This window comes from Daucus carota, chromosome 8 (genome assembly GCF_001625215.2).
Source record: "Daucus carota subsp. sativus chromosome 8, DH1 v3.0, whole genome shotgun sequence".
Classification (NCBI taxonomy): Eukaryota; Viridiplantae; Streptophyta; class Magnoliopsida; order Apiales; family Apiaceae; genus Daucus; species Daucus carota.
This window is the reverse complement of record NC_030388.2, coordinates 10,573,455-10,594,207: the sequence shown is the minus strand read 5'-3', so window position 1 is coordinate 10,594,207 and position 20,753 is coordinate 10,573,455. Positions and strand designations below refer to the sequence as shown.

General features: G+C 32.1%; 1 protein-coding gene across 2 annotated transcripts; it reads left to right on the top strand.

The window, feature by feature from the left end:
* Positions 1-9,430: 9,430 nt before the first annotated feature.
* LOC108192519 (putative transcription factor bHLH041) lies at positions 9,431-16,914 on the top strand. 2 transcript variants are annotated; one of them, XM_064082532.1, is made up of 8 exons: positions 9,431-12,543; positions 12,636-12,782; positions 12,943-13,048; positions 13,163-13,177; positions 13,324-13,386; positions 13,532-14,179; positions 14,589-14,993; positions 16,307-16,914. In XM_064082532.1, exons 1-8 carry the CDS (start codon positions 12,428-12,430, stop codon positions 16,376-16,378), a joined length of 1,572 nt encoding a protein of 523 aa, XP_063938602.1. In that variant the 5' UTR covers positions 9,431-12,427; the 3' UTR covers positions 16,379-16,914. The 2 variants fall into 2 exon arrangements, with proteins under 2 accessions (XP_063938602.1, XP_017227923.1); XM_017372434.2 differs by having other exon boundaries at positions 9,432-12,543; positions 14,586-14,993.
* Positions 16,915-20,753: the final 3,839 nt, after the last annotated feature.

Below are 20,753 nucleotides of genomic sequence, written 5' to 3'. Positions count from 1 at the left end.
AATACTCATGGATAGGTTTTGGAATCATTTTACCTACCATATCTTCACCATCAGCTCCCATACTGGTGTAGACCTTCATTGGGACATGAGGTCCTTTCTCAACAAATGCAAATGCATTCTCACTTTCCAGTGAAAATAGTTGTCTTTGTCAAGAACAGGAATCTTCACTCCAGCATCCTTCTTTCCCATCTTTCTCTAGCAGTGTTGATCTTTTTCCCTGTTTGTTGGGAACCTCGCTCTGATACCAATTGTTATTTTACACCAACTATAAGAAAGATTGTAGAAGGGGGGGTTGAATACAATCTTTTACAAATTTAAAAGATTCAAGAACAAACACTTTCAAACAATAAAACAGAAAACACCAAGTATTAAAAATACGGGTGGATTGAATGATCCACCCGTGAGATTTTATATAGAAGAATCTGTGGATTGATTACAATTCGCACAGCTGATGGTTCATCACTTGAACAAATTCTAACTCTCAGATTTTCTCTCAAGTGTTTCAAACAAGTTCAACTGATGCTTCTAACTTGGTTATATACTCCAAGTTTTACAAAGCTTTTAACTACAATACAAATTGCACTCTAATCTAAAACTATGCTGCACATCTTTGTCTTATGCATGCTTTCTGAAATGTCTTCATCTTTGACCATCATCTTGATTTGATCCAGATTGCATTGCACGAGATAAGAATGTTTCTACTTCTTCTTTATTTTCCTAATCAGGCTTCCATGTCCATTTTAGTGTAATTTGATCCATGTGATTTTCGATCCATGTGATTTGTCAGACTTAAGCTCTAGTCACTTTCAACTGCTCTTTGCTTCATCAGTTGAAAGTTCTGGTTACTTTCAACTGCTCTTGACTTCATCAGTTGAATGTTGTGCTAGGCTCATCAGTTGAACGAATTACAAATTTCATCAATTGAATGCTGTTCCAGTCTCATCAGTTGAATTCCTTAGCATCATCAGTTGAATACTTTGTCTTCAGTTGAATGCTTGGTTTTCATCAGTTGAAACATGATCCAGTCTTCTTCAGTTGAATAGTTACATCTCATCAGTTGAATAGCCTTCACTTAGATAAAATTACATGGCATTGGATATTTACAATTAGCCATCCTATTCTACCCATCCGTTGATAATTCCCAAAGATAAGAAATATAACAATTACAACTGAAATTTGATAAAGATTATAAGTAAGACATGTTACAAAATGTTTATGTTATCATCGAAAATTATTGATTCCTAACAATTTCAAGTCGCCTACTCCCTTGTAAATGCGTGGTAGGGGTGACTCCCTGACTCTCCTAGTGAAGGGAGATTTCACAGTGAGTTCAGTATGGGACTTCTTATCAGCCTTCACTTTCTCCACGGCTTTCAATAGCTCTTCCATCTTGCATCTATCATTTTGTCAACGAGTGCAACCTTATCTTCATCACCGTAAGCCTGACCTTTGTTTCTAACGGCCTCCTCATAATTGTGGGAGCCTGATCTTTCATTCTCTGTTGGGGAAAAAGGTGCTTTTGATGGCGGCTGGGGGGAGCCCTGGATTCCGACCCTTCTGATCTACCCCTGTGAGCAGGCCTGATATCAAGCATGTGGCTCAGATCATGGTCAGTAAGCTTCATACCCAGACAATAAAAAACGCTCATGCAAGCGATTGGCGAGTGTTCCTTTTCATTCTCCCCGGAACTAGTCTCCCTTTCAAGGTTGGAATCCTCCTTTCTGTCGTCCTCTTCTTCAAAATCCAATCATGTACGCGTGATTTCCCACGCCTTTTTTGACCTTTCAGACTTCTTTCTCAGTGAAGCAATCTTCTTGCTCATTCTCTTAATTCTCTCAATAAAGCATCATCATCACTTTTCATATTTTCTTCCGGTATTTTATGATTTCAAAAATTTTCTGACATCTTTCCTCTCTGAGATACACTGAATTCCCCCTCCTTCTAGCGTCAAAAAGTGTTGTGAGGGGATTTAGTACAACACCCCCTGAATTACATGCCGTAATTATATGGATATCCGTGATTTTTGTATGAATGATAGGCTGTGCACAGGGGATGCAGCTGCTGAAAAATATGGAGATTTGGTGGCGTTTTGGGGCTGAGTTTGCAAATTCTCCAGGCAAGGAAGCCGGAATAATATTACTCCACCTCGCCGGTGCTCGGAAAATAATCACAGAAGTTATGAACCCTTTGTAAAGTGCCTACATACCCTATTTATACTCAAGAATGTAGTTCTTGAGATAAGTATAACTAGGGGATAAAGCCCTTATTCCACTTGATGAGGTGATTATCCTGATGTAGATTGTCTTTTGAAGGAGTCCTACTCCAAGTATTCCACTTGAAGCCTTCATATCCCATGTAGAATCTGAATATATACATGCATGTAATTTGTATATATGTTGTAATTATATCCATTTCTATGATACTTATCTTAATTGATGATCCTCCAATTCGTCTTCCTAGATTGTAGGAATAAGATCCCTAGTAGGAGTCATGTTAGTCAGCCTACTCAAGCTGATGCAGCGCTGTGACTAAAGCCCTGCCAATTGCAACCACATAGCTGACAACTGCAACCGAAGATGCACCTAGTGGAAAGCCCTGACAAAGGTAGCCTTTTAAACGTCATCAGATGAAGCCCAACCATATGAAAGCCTCCTTACGGTCTCCAATGCAAGCTTGCAAGCCTCCTCATATAGCCTTAGGGATTTAACCATCTAGGGTCAAAGCCCAAAATCCTTCACCAAAAAACCCAAGCAAGCCTATAACTTCATATTTTGATATCAACAAGTATTATCAATTCTTATGGTCTAATTACTAATTTAAGGATAACAAGTATTCATAAGGACTTTCTAAATCTCAAATGACTCTTATTTATGAGTTAACCCCTATATCATTATGTAGAATTTAAACTTACAAATAGCAATAAGCCTCACCTTAATCGAGTACCTAAGCATTCTGCCCCAACCACAAATTAATACAAAATTCTAATCTTAGGCTATATTGATTGAGTCTAAACTTAAGATTACTTTCTCAAGTCCTTTTAAGGTACTAGTTCAATCTCAAAGGTGATCATTCCTTGAGAAGTAATACACACAAATCAGCATAAGCAATTAATATATATGACCACGAGAATAGATAAATGAAAATAAAATTATTTATAATCAAAAGAATCCATTAAAGGCCTATGTGGGAAATTAGGTCAACATCACTCTACTAAGTACTAAACACAAATATGAAGGCTGATAATCCATGTTACAATTAAGAAGGTGAAGAAGAGAAGGAAAACTCTATATTTTGTCTTCTTCCGGTTGCTTTCTTCCTCCTTGCTCTCTTTCCAGTAACTTCTTAGATGTGTCTCTCCCTGTGTACATCCTCTTGTTTGTAAATTTTTGTGTGTAACTACTGCCCTTGTAACTCCCAAATCCATTACAAAAATAACAACATCTGAACTATTTTTAGTGTATATTATATTTTGAATATAATAATGGTAATAATAATAATACAAAGGAGTTTCTTATCTAAAATAGGATTCTAAAGTAGAAAATTCGGACTGTTTGCTCCTAGCCATTTTCTATGCTGATTGGAATTTCAATAAATTATGAAACCATACTAGAATTAAAGGTCTTCTCACAAGTTTTACAATGACTTTTTACGGACTGAAAACAAACTTGTAGAACTCCGATTATGATCAAAATAATGAACATAACACATTTATCCCAAAAATCTGAACTTTGCTAGATATCACTTCACATATTGCAACTTTTGCTCAAATCGTTTTATTACAAGAATTACATATTTTCTACGAGAAAACATGAAAATATATATTAAATAATATCCAATTTAATGCAAAAAAACTAAAATATGAGGAAAAAAATAAAATCATAAAGATCACACATCATTAATCCACCTGGATTGCCTCATTGTCTCGAAAGTGATCTGAAAACAATTCGAATCAAAATACTATGAGGGCATCATGAAGTTTGAACGAGCTTCATACGCATCCCCATCTCGAGAACAAGAGTTTTTGTCACATTGTGTGGTTTTATATGAGAGATCATCTGTAAAATCAATTTTTTCAAAAATTACATCAAAGTCGTATTTTTGGTTTAAAAAAATTCAAACGTACTTTTAAAAATAAAATTTAAGAAATTAGTAATTAGAAATAATTATCAAAGTGATAGTATTTTTAAAAATACTTCTGAAAAGATAGTATTTTAAATAATTTCTCAATTATATATTTATATAATTCTGATCTATATTATAAATCAATATTTATTATTTAAATTTATCACTAAATGGACATAAGGATAATTTGTAGTAGAATGATCCGGGTGATCTCGGGTACCCCTATGCTCAAGTACTGGATCATATTATATTTAGCTTGTCCAGATTTGGGTCCGGGATCGTTTTATGCGGATATAAACCGATCCCGGGTATTTGAAATTCGAATCTGAACCAGATATAATCCAGTATCGTATTTTCTGTTTTTTAACCGGATAATTTATGATCCATCGAATATGAGCCGGATATGATCCACTAACATCAAATATCATTATTATTTCAGTTGTTCAAATAATTATCATTTAGTCTAAATAAACATAATATTATAAAGTATAATAATTTTGAATTAAAACTTATAGTTATATGTTGGTATATGTCATTTATTATATATATATATGAAGATAATAAGTATGATCACATTAAATAAATCATATTTTATGAAGATATAAACTTAAATAAGATATTACAATTTTATAAAATGATGACCATTTATTTGCAAATATGATAGGTGTTAAAATATAATATGTATATGAGTTTGAATCGAATATGAACCGTGGATCATATTCGGTTATTCGGGTAGAATCATATTATGAAAAGTTATATGAGACCGAATTTGAGCGGTATAGGTGTGCTCGTATTCGGGATCATATTATACGGGCTTAATTTTTCCGCCAGATTTGGATCATTTTCAAAATGGATATGAGACATGTATCATATTTTCGAGCCGGATATAAGCCGAGACACCGGATAGTCCGTATCGATTTACAGCTCTACTCGAGAACAAGAGTTTTTGTCACATTGTGTGGTTTTATACGAGAGATCATCTGTAAAATCAATTTTTTCAAAAATTACATCAAAATCGTATTTTTAGTTTAAAAAAATTCAAACATACTTTTAAAAATAAAATTTAAGAAATTAGTAATTAGAAATAATTATCAAAGTTATAGTATTTCTGAAAAGATAGTATTTTATATAATTTCTCAATTATATATTTATATGATTCTGATTTATATTATGAATCAATATTTATTATTTAAATTTATCACTAAATGGACATAAGGATAATTTGTAGTAGAATTTGGTCATATATTTTGGATCATTGCTAAAATAATTTTTTTAACCTTTTTAAAAATAGGAAATATGAAAATAATGTTTTTAAATTATTCAAAAAATACATTATCATATATTAATATTAATAAAACTTTTGTAAATATTGGTTGACATTAAAATTTTAAAATCAATTGAAATAATATAAACACGTAATTATTTAAATATGACCAAGTATAAATAATCAAACAAGTATAGATTTATTCAAAATCTATCTAAGATAACTAACAAACAGAATTATATAATTTGATATTAAATAACTGTATTTTTTTAAAAATTAATACTTCAAATGATATAAATTTAATTATCTTTTCAAATTCTCATATTTTTATATAATGGAAAAGAGAATTGATCTAAAAGGTAAATAATTTTAATATTTAAGAGTCCTTAAAATAAGTAGGGAAAATAGATTTTTTTTGTCACCGAACTTATTGAGTGATACGATGCATCATCTTTCACTATTAAAGTTTCAATCACCTAGTTCAGCCTAAAATCTCTCTTAAATTTATCCTCATAAATTTTAATAACTTTATCTTATTATAATTTTCAAGATAAAGATAAATAAATAGAGAGGAAAACTTAATCTTCAATGATTTATGAGATTTTCTTTTTGCATATATAAATTCAAACACTAAATTTTTATTCGGAAGAAAAAATAAAATAATTTATGAGAGTACACTTTTAGAAACCGTAAAATACGTGTTTAACTCTTATCACCGAAGATAAACAATCTTAGGTACATAAAAGTACTATATATAAAGATAGACATATATCAAATCATCAAAATATTACAAGTTATCACTATATTTTAATAATACTACAAAAAATTAATATAATGGTAATAATCAAATCCGAACCTAACTTTAGTGGCAAAAAAAATTCCGAACCAAACATCAGTGACTAAAAAGAAAAAAAAATTAGTTGAGTGGCAAGTTTCTAAAAGCATAATAAGTTCGGTGACAAAAAAATCTATTTTCCCAAATAAGTATTATAAAATTAAATATATTAAATATTCAATATAATTCAAATTTTCTCAAAAATTCAAATATATCATTTGATGAAACCCAAAAGTTCAAATTTAAAAAATATACAAAAAAGTCATACTAAAATTTCAAAAATATGTTCAATTTACAGGATTAAATTCACTCTTATCTAATTTAAACATCACTTTATATGGATAAATAAATAGTTATAATGATATGAATAATATAAAATAAACAAAAATTAAATTGAGAAGGATTAATTTCTTGAAATCTTACAATGAATATTTACAATCTACGAAAACAAAATTTTTGTTATTTTAGTGGTTGAAAAAAGATTCACATAATCAAATTAATCAATCTTTTCAAATTTATGAGATTTTTATTGACATAATTGAATTTTGAAAGATTCATACGATACACACTATTAAAAACAATTTATTTTATTTTATAAATAAGTTAAGTGCGTGCAAATTTTCTAAATATGACTAAAAACATAATCACGTAGATACATATGAAATTATGAGTACAAATTTAATTACATTAAATCATAACAGAATAAGAGTAATACTAGGACCGTTTCGACTCGCCTTAATCCGATACTATTTGATTATTCTTGATGTTTTTAAAAACTCTTTAAATATCTACAACTTTAGTTCACAAAATTAGCAAACTTATTCAGATCCCATTTTTCTCTTTTAATTTCGGATCAGCAGATGTTTATTAAATTCTCGATTCATTATGACTTCGTTTTTAATGATCAATACCTTTTCATAAAGGTCTTTTTGTCCTTTACAAATTTTGTGTTTTGAGTTTTTCCATAAAATATCGTTTAGGCGGTCAAATCAGGTGATTATCGGTCTGAGCAAATTTGAATCATGGAGGTTTTTGGAGTTTTAGATGAGATGATTTTGATGAAAGATTGGATATATAATCTACGATGCCGTGAATTCTTGAGCTTGCGTCAGGTAAGTACTTTGTGACTTTCTTTTATTTTCAAAAAAGATATTTTGATTTTGCAAATTTCGGATATTTGTATAAGATATAAGAATAAGAATTTTGTTTCGAGATTTATAAATTATAAGATATAAGACATGAGAATCTTTGATGACCTAGTCTCTATGTTTTGAACCTGTTCGAAATTTATACTATAGTTTCGCAACTAGCCTTAGAGCAAGTCCAACAGTGTCCTAGCAAGTGCCTTATATATATAATAAAAAATATTGGCCTAGAGATTTAGGACATCATTTTAAGATAACAACTCCAACAACATGCCTTAATATTGTGCCTTATTATTTAAATAATAATATATTTGAATTATTGTTGGAGGGAAGTGAAAAAGAGAGAGGAGTGAGGTGTGTTGGAATGTAAGTAAGCTAATATTTTATTGATAAAATTGGTTTAGGGCATGCATGATTGTGCCTCAAAAATAAGACATTTGTTAGATGTCCTAGTGTTTTGAGGCACCACTAGGACATTGTTGGAACACCATTTTACTTCAAATGCTTTAGATTTTGAGTTAGAGCATGATTTTAGGGCACTCTTGGACTTGCTCTTAGACACCCTTACTAGACGCACAAGTGTCAAACTTTAGATTCCTATTAAGGGCGCGTGATTATTGCAGTTTAGATTCTAGTCACTGGGTAAATGTGGTAAAAGAATAAGAATAAGATATCGGTCACTGGGAAAGTGTGGCCGTAGAGCAAGACTATCGTGCTTATAAGATTTTTATTTCTGTTCTACAGTATAAACTGTGGGTTGTATTTGCTTTTACAAGTATTTTAAAAATTATTACTATCTTGAGGAACAATGTTTTATCAAAAACGCCCTCTGATTTCGCGATTAATTGGGAGCCAAATTGTTACTTGCTGAGCTGTGTATCTCATCCGTTTTACAATTTTCAAGTTTGATTCAAAAGCAAGTTGTTGTGCATTGTATTTAGAGTTTTAGGATATTAAATTAGGAGAAGTTTGACACGTGGATTATAGTTATTACTTGCGTGTTGGTAATAGATATCATTGTCATAGAATTTTAAATTAATAAATTGAGTTGTATTTTACTTTTGAATTTAGTTTTAATATTCCGAAAAATTGGGATGTTACAGCATTCGTAAAATTCAGGAATCAGGATGAGCTGAACCTAGATTTTTCAGATTTTATGTTCTCAAATTAGGAGAATGGATTGCATTCTGTGATTCTTGAACAAGTAGTCGATCCTTATGTAATTTTTAATTGAAAAAAATTCGATTTACTATATATTTTATTTAATAAATAACAACGACATTTATAGTTAATTATATCTAGTGGACATAAAAAACAATATTATTATTTATAAAAAATTAATATCTATATTTACATAATTAAATTGTATAAATTATATCAGAATAATCTATATTTATATTTATATATTAACAAGTCCATTTTTATTTAAAAAATAACAGTTCGACACGTAACACGAATAAAATGATAATTTAATTATGAAAAGGTTAAGCTTATGATAAGGAAGAGGTTAAGAGAGTAAACACTCTAGATATGCCAAATGTTGTTCATGTGCGATTAACTATCTGGTTTCAATAATTTCTTTTTTTTTTGGAAATAGAGTCAATTGCGGTTTGTAATCTTTAATTTTGGCTCAATCATAGAAACGTATTGAAATCTGATAATTCGCCTCCAAATTTCAAAAAACAATTCAGTCTATAACTCATCGTTAAAAATTTCCGTTAATGTCAGATATGAAAAGTTAGTCCAGGGCAATTTTCGTACTTTTATAATAGAATTATTTATTTATATAAAAAAATTATTTAATATTTCAATTTTGTACCTTAAATATTTAAGGGCTTTTTTTTTATACATAACCAAGTTTAAAAGAATTTTTGCGAAAATACTACCACTTTTTAAAACAAATTGCAAAAAAGCTATTATTCCTAAAAATATTTTCAAAAATACGGTGGTTGCATATGCAACCATATATGCAACTGCTAGCAACCATATGCAACCAGAAATATAATTTTGAAAAAAGAATTTGAAAATTATATTTGTTTGCATACTAAATTGTAACCGGTTGCAAGTAGAAAAATAACCACCGCGGCGCCAAACATTAGAACCTAAATAACAACTACAACAACAACCTAGAAATCAACTCAAAATTCAACTCAAAATATCAAACAAAACAAAAGAAAACTGGAAATCCTATGTCTACGATTTGGAGGGGTTTAAAAATAGAAATTTAACCAAATGTTTTGACTAAACACACTCATACCAATATGCACACACGGATACATACATGTATAAACACCCAAACTCAACCAACACAAATACAAAATGCCACCACAATCCACTGAGCCCACTGTTTTCCAATCGACGGCGCAACAACCCACCAGACTTCCTCCTACGGCCTATTATAAACAAAGCCACCCTTACTCTCGCCCTTTTTCTTAAATACCAACAGCTTGCTTCAAATCTCGAACTATGCTGTCACCGACAGCAAACAACCCAGTCACTACCACCAACAACGCATACTCACTCTGCACATGCTAGCTTCTTTCATCTTCCTTTTTCACTAAACACTACCCGGGGACAATAGTTTCCGGCAAGCCGCTACTCCCCCACACCTCCGTCAACAATTTATTAGAAATTGATTTTAGGAGAAATGGAAAGTTCGAAACAATTGGGATTTTTTTTTTTGGAAATTGGATGCAGTTACTAATTCATGATTTGGCATGTACAGAAAGAAAACTTTATTTTCGATTCTACGAGAATTTTTATGAAAGTCTTTCATTTGCTTCTCTTCGATGGTAGTTTGATTATCCCAGAATGTATCTTAATTTTTTGCCTAATTCTTCTTCTGATGATCGATTCAACCTCTGATCAAAAAGATATAGAGGTTGGAGAGTTCGTCGGGGAGGGGGATGGGCGGGGACGAGCGGTGGGTGGTGGGGAGGAGAGAGGGGTTGAAGAGTAAGAAGATGATAGTGCGGATCGAAGAGGAGAGAGGTATTGAAGAGAGATTAATTGATTTTAGGAGAGAGAGAGAGAGGGGGTGAGGTGAGAGAGGAGGAAAGATAAGTAATAAGAAATGAAAAGATGAATTAGAGAATGTGGTATTTTTGAAAATAAGATTCAAAATATAGTATATTTAAAAGATTTTTAGAGAGTGGTATATTTGTAAATAAGATCCAAAAAGTAGTATACATGACATATTCCCAATATATTTTTTTTTACTTTGACACTAGTACTCCCAACTATTATACTTAACAGGAATTAAGTATAAAAATTTCAATCTCATTAAAATTATCCAGATTATTTTTTCACAAATATTAATTTCTTAAATTGTAAAAAAAACTTAATCTTATATTTAATTTCTTTTAAGTAATGATATTTTGAGTATTATTATTATTAAAGTAAAAAAAATATTTTAGGCATAAAATCGAATTATTAGATAATTTTTCGATAAAAACCAAAAATGGTATTGTGTAAGTACGAAAATACCACTGAACTAATACTTCATATTTAATATCAATGGAAAATTTTAATAAAAACTTATAAACTGATTTTTTTTTTTAGGTTTGAAGGACGATTATTAAGTTTGAAAATATGAATATTTTTCTGCGATTACAAGGACTACAAACTCCTCTTAACTCTTAAAAATACTACTCCCTCATGTTATGTGCCTCTTATATCTTTTTGGAACGTCCCAAAAAGATAAATCTATTATACTTACTATTTTTGAACACTACTTTTTATTATTAGACTCACTAGTTCTATATTTTATACCCTTTTTAACACTATTACATTCACTACTTTCGTCAACTATCTCAAATCTATTACTCCCCCCGTCCCTTTTTACTTGTCACTTTGATTTTTTACACGTAATTTAAGATGATTGAAAAACATAATTTCGTTCATTATTTTTAAAATTTTCTTTTTATGAATAAAAATATAAACTATAAACTTTAATTCAGAAAATGAAAATTTTAAAAATAATAAGTAGAAATATGTTCTTTAATCACCTTAAATTATGTGCAAACAATCAAAGTTACAAGTAAAAATGGACGAAGATAGTATTAAATTGTGTTAGATCTCACTACTTCACCTACTTTTCAACTATATATATTCTTTTTTACTAGTTTTTTCTTAATCTACGTAAAAGTTAAAGAAAACTAACATAAAATGGGAATGAGGGAGGACACAGTTGTTTTTCAAAAAAAGAAAAATACTACTCCTTCCGTCTCAATTTATAGGTCCCTTTTGGAATAAATACGCATATTAAGAAAAAAATTGGTTATATATGATTTTATCTCATCTATCATTAATTAATGCATTGAGAAATGAGAATATAGAGTTGAATTTCAAAAAAAATCACAATAAATAGAGAGATTTAGTGTATTGAAAATTGAGAATACAGTTGAGTTCCAAAATAATCACAATTAATATAAAGATAAATTTGTATTGAAAGAAAATAGTGACAAATATTTTGAGACAAAATTTTTTTTCAAAAGGGACCTATAAATTGAGACGTAAGGAGTACAACAATTGCAGTCAGGTGAAAAAATAAACCTGGAAAAACGAAAATGGGTAAACAATCATTAGGGGTGGTTAATAAGGTGAGCTTCCTAGCTTGACCCATTTGAAATTCCATACCAACTGATCCAAAAGCTTGGACGACTTTGACCATACTTTTCAATGTTTTTGTGTGGCCCAACCGGGTCCCACTGGTCCATCTCCCAACTCCATATACCCTAGTTTACCCCCACAATACTTTTCTTCCATCGATTTTTGCCTTTCTACTTTTCAAGCTTCCCCAAACCAAACATATCCCAATTTCTCATGTGGCCCCCACCAACTTACTCATCACAAGCCCTTTCCTTTCCTTGCAATACTTTTCAAACCATCATCATCTCTCTTGCATCTCCATGGCCATTATACATTATACATGCACACACACACTAGTGTGTATTTGTGTGTACACACTATGACACAATAAATCTCATGTCACTTTCGACACATACATAGATTAATATAAATATGGTAGTTTAATTTAGTGGAGATTGAGCAAATACAAAAATGGAATCCATATTCAAGCTTAGTGAAGGTGATAGGACAGCCTATCTCCACCAGATGAGCTCCTCACTTGGCTGCACTTATGTTTGCCTTTGGTCTTACTTGCCTCAACCCTCTAAGTAATCTTGATATCATGCTCTAATTCTCCTCATCTTCTTAATTATTATGTTATGTACTATTTAATGTTGACACACAAACACAAAATGTGCAGCTGTTTAGTGTTCTTGGATGGAGTCTACCATGAAGAATACACTGATAAATTAGCTATTGGTGGTTCTTCATCGTCGTTGTCAGTGACTTCTCTTCCTAGCAGGCTTTTTTATGTGTATCAGAAATCAGTTCTCTCCGTCGATGATGGGTATGGTTTAGATATATGCAATTTTTGAAGTCCATGTTAACATTTACTCTCAAACGGTATACTAAGTTTTAGGAGAACTGGTAACTTCATGGCATGTCTGTAGGCGGTTGAGATCGAGTAATACTATTATTGTTTACTGATCAACTTTAATTTGTTGTAGCCGTGTTCCTGGAATTGCTTTCAAGAATAGTATTCCATACCTTGAGTATAAGGGATTAGAGCTTCAAACATTAACATCCACCCAAGTACAGCTGCAATTTTATCAGGTACCATAATGTGCACTTTAAGTTCTTCGGTTTGATTCATAGTCTTAATTATGTTAATATCTTGCTCATGTGTAAGTGATAACAATTACTAATTGCATATACCTGTACATGCAGGAAGCTCGGATCAAGGTTTGTCAATTAACTTTTCGCCTTCTATTGAAATGTGTGTTAGATGTGTCTGTGTGAGTGATCGTGTGCTTCGGCATGCATCATGCACAACCTCAGTGCCATGAATAACATATTTACATTTCTCTTATTGGACTGATTAAGAACAGACCTCTATATTTATGGGGTGCAGAAGTGGAGAGATTGAGCTAGGCTTTTCTACGGTTTCCCAAGTAAGTATGTTGCAGCAGTCGTCTCTTGTGGACCTGACTCCATCACATGTAAACATTGTAAATGCATATATAACTGAATTTGTTCTATGTACAACTAAATTGTATAAGGTGAGACTAGTTGATAACTTTGTGTTTAAGTTTGAAGGTTAATGTTGAAGCCCAAATGAAGAATCTGTTTCCTCAAGAATTCTCTCTGCAAGTTGTTCCAAGAGAGCTTACTGATCAGCCAACTGATCAGACAGTTCCACCTTCATTACCACCTCCATTACTACCCATTTCCACCAATATCGCCAGCACTTCACACAATCCAAACCCTACTCTTCAACAACCATTTCCACCACTCGTATCAAGCCCGAATACTAATGATGCTTTCCAAGAAACCATTGATACTTTAAATCAAATCCGGAACGTTAATTTCCCCACCATAGAAAGCGAAGATGCTGCAATCACACAAGCCATTCTAGCGGTCATTTCTTCTTCTACATCTCCTTCACCAACTTCTTCCGCTTCTTCACCTCAGCCCCCACAAAGAAGTAGTGCTTTCAAGACTTATAGGAGGTCAGTTTTAGCCCCTGGTAGACAGATTACGAGACCTCGTAGACCAAATATGTTGAAGTTAGCCGTGGAGTTCATCAGAAGTAGTTCAAGCCTAATGAGGGGCCAAGAACGAAGCCAAACTGGAAGCCGGTCTGGAAGCAATCAGTTGCAGCATATGATCAAAGAGCGCAAACGAAGAGAAAGGCTTAATCAGAACTTCGAAGCATTGAGATCTCTACTTCCTCCCGGATCTAAGGTATGCATGACATATATACACAACACTTGTGTCTCGTAGATTGACATGGACGGATCTAGAAACGGGCACACATATTTAGTATAAGAGAAACGGCTAATTTCGACCTGAAACTAATTTCGATGGCAAGCACGGTCACAAATAATAAAAGCAACTAAAAACGGACGAAAACAAAGCCGGTCGAAAGTAAATTTATTTTCGACCGCATAATTCGATCACTCGCTCCAGCTTTTCCCGTCATAGTTGTAGTCGAAAATAAATTCGTGACGGAAAATTTACCGCACTTTTGAATTTGCCCTTTTCTTTTAATTTCTTTTGCGTCCCGGAAAAAAAAATCCTGGATCCACCACTAATGTATACTCCGAAAATACTTAAATGTAATATTGCCTGTGATTCCATGCATGTGAAGAAGGACAAAGCATCAGTGCTGAATAGCACAGTGGAGTACATGAATCTACTCATTTCCGAAGTTAGAGAGCTAAACAGAAGAAACCAGATTTTACTTTCACAGCAACATGAAGAAACCAATGAAGCAAACAATCAAGAAACTATCGGTGGTACTTCATTGCCATCAACCAATGCTGGTGATCACAGGCTCGACATTCTGATTGCGAACGTGGCTGAAACGACATCAGAGGCTCGGGTTTTGGACTTGAGAGTGCGTGTTAGAGGAGAATGCAGTATATCAGATATTGTGATTAGGGTTCTGGAGTTCTTGAGGCAAGTTGCGAATGTGGGGTTATTGTCTGTAGAAGCCAGTACACAGATGGTGGGAACTGCTGCAGTCAGTGATTTTGTTTGGAGATTCAAGATTGAGGTTAGTATAATATGGTTTTGTTATGAAAAATGTTATATACATAGCACTTTTATTATTTCCAGAGCAAAAAAATAATGAAAAGACAAAAATATCCCCTGCATACACAATAAAAGGCTCTTGGAAAAAATTAATTTGATTGGTGGCTCTGGAAATAAAGAATGAGCTCTGAAAATAATATTTCTTTTTTGTTATTCATTACTCCCTCCGTCAGTTTTTTCATTTTTTTCCCATAATTCTTGTTTATTTTTAGTTTTCAATGCAAATATATTGATATTATTTCAAATTTACCCTTCTTGAAAGTTGTATAACAATTAATGAGTGCAGAATACATTCATACATTTATTAGAGGTACAAGTGAGAAAATATTATTTAATTAAAATTTTCTTTATATGCGTAAAAACTCATTTGAGCATTATTCTTTTACATATTTCTTAAATTTAGAATTGAAAGTTTATTTGAAGAGCGATGCTCTTCTCATGATAAATGTTGAACACATAATTTTAACACATAAATTATTATGAAATTAATGTTAAGATAGCATTTCTTTATATTAATTAAAAGATATAGCTCTTGTTAGTATTGAATTTCATTTTAGCAATTTTATCTTAAAAATAATAAATATATTATTAATATTTTATTTGATATATAGATCCCGTCGACGAATAAGTTTTAAGCGTTTGTCGTGGAATTTAACCTACTTCGGGGCTGTTTGTTTACTAGAAGCAGCTTCTGCTTCTGGGTTCTGCTTTTCTTGATCCGTTTGTGTAAAGAAGCTGAAGCATTTTTAAGAAGCTGGGAATCCTAACTTCTCTCTCACAGCTTCTGCTTCTTTTCCAAACGCTTTATTCATTTATTTACTTCTCACTTCTGCTCCACTTCTTTAGTTTAAGCAAGAAGTCACTTCTTTTAAACTTGCCCAAACAGCCCCTTCATATAATAGTGTTAAACTTCTCCATTCACATAAATATTTGCATGTGCATGAACTTGCAAAAAATTTACCCGTCGTTTTCACATGAGACTTTGGCCAAGTTAAATGATTAAAATCTCATATTCAATAGTCCAACGTCTCTTTTGACACTACACACTCAATTTCGCTAATGAATACATACATATATGCATCTCCTGCTTTGGGGAGGCTCACATAAACGGAGAACTGAATAGGAATTTTAATATAATTTTATTAGTGTGATAAAATGTGGAAATCGAATTTAATTGATAAAATCACAAAATAAAAATTAATCAAAAGTTAATTAGATTAATTGAGAATTATTCGAATTAGTCGAAATTAATCGATGATATACTTGAATATGCAGGGAGATGAAAATTGGGAAGAGTCGAGCTTCCTAGAAGCAGTAAGAAGGGTGATTGCTGACCTGACACAATAACAAGTGGGCTCAAATAGATGTGGACACGTACACAACACAAGTCCCACTTGATCACCTACCGCCTCCTTCTAAATCGGCGGCGCCACGACATCAAATTTCGTGACATGGGAAGTTTAGTTTAGAGAGCCGGAGTTATGGATCCTGTTCTCTGCCCACCTATTGTTGGGAAAGGATTATTTAATACGGGGTTGTTAGATTTAGATTTCAAGTGCTCAGATTCAATCCGAATTTTTAATATATCCGCTATAAATATCCGTGAAATGGAAGATTTACTTTCCGCGGATAATATCCACGGAAAAGGAGTTCTCTTTTCCGCGGATACATTAAAAACTCAAAATTGAATCTGAGCTTTTAAAATGTAAATCTAACGACCCCGTACAGTGTGTTAGATAACTTTTTCCTTGACAACCGGTTGATAGAGAACACGACCCTGGAGTTATATCTGCAATGTAGTTCAGAGTTTAATTCTTAGTCATGATTTGTCTTACGTATTTTCGATTGAATTTATTTTACATGATTGATAATTTGGTTTTGAGGATTATAAATATATATTTTTTTGATAACAACCGTTTTGTTTTACTAAATAATGAATACGAAATAGCTAGTTTTTTAATATTTATTTCTAAAAGTTTCATAAATACATATTTTTTTAGAAGAGAATAGAGGAGACCACGTTTTCATCGGAGACCTTGGAGACCACTTATATTCAGCAATTAAAACACTACCAAATTTATTGTTTTGCGAAATACATTCGATAAATATCACTATTTCATTGATAAATGTTGAAAATTATTTATGCTAAATAAGCAGAACATGTTCTGCAACATCAACAAATGTTGTGCACACTAAACATGTTTGTAAAATAATATGTTTTTTATTGTTTTATTTGCCAACTGTATAAAATTTGCAAAATTGTCAATAAAATAATGATCTTTGTAAAACATGATTCGGAAAATAATACGTTTTGTAATGTTTTTATGGAGTATTTTAGTTGTAGTACATAAGTGGTCTCCAAGTCTCAGATGAAAATGTCATCTCCATAAAACTTATCCCTTTTTTAGAATTCATTAATTTCATTAAAAGACTACCTAACATGCCCGATTTCAAGTACGGGTAGGGTTTTCTTTTCTCTCTCGTTTTGAGAGTCGACTCCTGTATTAGGGTTTCAGCCGTCACTTCTCCGCCTTCCCAGATCTTCATCTTCTCACCAATTAACCCCTTTGCTATCTCATCCCCTCTATTATTTTACAAGTTTTTCAATAAAATCAAGATCTAATCTTGTTTGAGTACCTTGTTATCAAGGTTGTGTGCCCATCTTTTGGGAATGTCATTGTGTGCCCATCTTTTTGGGATGTCATTGTGTCATGTTTTCGTATTTTTATGTGACTTGATGTGTCGTTCGATTATCAATCTGAAAAGGATTCATACGGTATTTTGGGAGATCAGTAAGACTTGCATCGATTTCGGAACGATGGTGGATACTGCAAGAGCTCACCTTTCACAACAAATAATTGTTCATGTTTTGGGGACGTTTGGTGCTCCAGGATCAGTTGATTTGACTGATAGTTCTAAACATTGGGCTACAGATGATGCTTATGTGAAGGTCAATTGCGATACTACTAGTTTCATAACTGATGTAGGTTGGATTGCTCGAGATATCATTGTAATACTTTTTAGATTAAAGAATATGAATATTCTATTTGTTAAGAGATCTAAAAACAAAACGACTATTCGTTTAGTTCGTTCTTTGTTTCACAATCAGATTGTAGTTGACAGTTCGGGGGTTTGTCCAGGCTGGGTTTGTGTTTCGTATTAATAAAATCTTTTGTTTGTCAAAAAACATGCCCGATTTCCTTGCATTTCTGACTCCAAATTTTTGTTATTTCATATTTTGATATAATAATTGACAAAATATAATTTATGTCCGTATAAGTTTAACTTTTACATCCATGCTCTTAAGAAATATTAAAAATATATATATCATATTTGAATCGATGATTGGTCGGTATATTGATCAAAACCTTTTTAAATTTTAATATGTAAAACTAGTTTTAACATATTTCACTTATTTAAAAGTTTTAGTATATTATACAATAAGATCAAAAAAGAATATTACTCTACGAGACTTATCCATATTTATCAATTATTACTTTAAAAATATATCTATTTTATTGATTATTACTTGATCAGAATTTTAACTATTTTAGTATATTTATAAATGATTTATAACAAAAGTATAAAAAATGTGACATTAAAATAACCATTGTATTCCCTGAGTCTGGGTCGCCATATAAACATAGCATAACATAATCATCTTATATTATAACTCACACTTCCCACAAGTCCAGGGATCGATACAGCACTTACACATAGTCTTAGAGCATCTCCAGCAGAGTCCTAACATGTTCCCTAAATATATAATAAAATATTCAATTTTTAAGGGATTACTACATTTTATTGAATGGGAACTCCAACAACATTCCATATTTCTATTCCCTATTATTATTATAATATTATATTGAACTTGTAAGTTGGAGAGAGAAAGGAAGGAAAGAGGGGGGAAAAGGAGAGAAGTGAATATTTTATTGTTCAAAATAGTATGAGGAATGGTTCCACAATCCTTAAAAATGAGGAATAAAGTGGGCATCCTAACTTTTTAAGGGATGGCTAGGACTCTGCTGGAGTTGTGTTTTATGTGATATTCCTTATAATAATAGCTTAGGACACCATATAGCTAAGCTGCTGGAGATGCTCTTAGATTATGATTACAATAATAAGTCTAAAGGTACCAACTACTACTATAATTATAAAGTGAAACACCCTTACTGTGAGAGTCTGTCTTTGTACCATTTTCTTTGCATTGACTTCACGCCTTGCCCTTTCCGTGCCATGGTACGCTTCCTGATTGTCCTCTTTTTCGAGCCATACTCTGTCTTTACTGTTAAAGGAAATAGATATTGCAAGTATGAGCAAATGATTTGCTCAGCAAGTTCTCAATTCAAGTGCAACTTCACGGATATATGTATATCAAGGAGTTTAAACAGATATAACAATTAAGCAGATTTAAAATGAGAGCTGCAGATAATCACATAAGGATCTCAAGAAATCAAAGAATAAAAATAACACTGGTCTCCATCCTTGATGGTTCCACCCTATGGCTCGATCACCGCCACTAAGTAGATACCACCCCGTAACGCCTTAGCAGTCTGATCGCGACTTCGAACGGGGACACACAGTTTCCCCCATTTGTTGCTAGCATAAGAGTTATTGTTTTCAACCCTTTAAGTTGTCCCACACAGAAACAGTAATAACACTTCTCTTCCACGAATTAGAATCATTCGTGTTGACCAGTTTGTGAGATTCTTCCCCTGAGTACAAGAAATGCCTTTTTTTCTTAGCAAAGCTCCAAGTCACTTTCTGGTGCGAACGAATGCACCTTTACGAAATGAAATCAAAGTCTTTTGGATTACGAAGAATTATGTAATCCAAATCAACAACGAACGAGAAAGCCGATCTTTCTTAGTTATCAAACCTTGTACGGATTATTTATCCCTTTAAGATTAGGGCTCTAGGATTTAAATAAGATTGAGGGTGTAACAAGAATTTAAGTCAATTATACCCTTCGGGAATAGGAATAGAATAGTTGCTAACCGAAAGTTGTACAAGAATATCATATCTTTTTTAGAATGAATGAATTCTAGTTAAGGATCTAGATATTTGAATGACGTGAATAATCATAAACTGAAATAGCTAATTGATTCATTCTTGAAATAAAATAATGACTCAAAGAAATGAATTAGGCATTTGAGACGAAAGCAAAGTGAAGAATTGCAAACCGAGTTAGCCTTGTAGCAATGAAAGTGCCGGAATAATAATATTATTTCGTCAGGATTACAAGATATAAGGGTTCGAAAATCGGAAAAATTGATAATTTCTTTGAATGGTGAGTAAACCCGAACAATGGATAAACTCAAATCACGAAATGAAATTAGATAATAAATGCGAGAAATGAACGTCCAATCTTCAAATAACTGCTTCTGCTCGATCTGCAGGAATACTCGAGTATAAAATTATCGGGATTGCAAGCAGAATTTCAAATAGCATATATTATATCCAACAAATAAATAATGCACATTGGCATAGCAAAAGTAGGGAATAAATAAACTTGTCTGTCGTCTGTTGCTATAATATTCCGTCTCAGATAAGATCTGCCTTTCCGGACAGTAAAATATTCCAAATCACATAAAGTAATGAATTTAGTATACCTTTCTTCGAAGGAATTAATCTCGAAGGATGAATATCTATATTTCCCCTTTACTAGGAGTAGTTTCTATAATATTAAGCATATCCTTTAGATCTTAACACTAAGAATTTA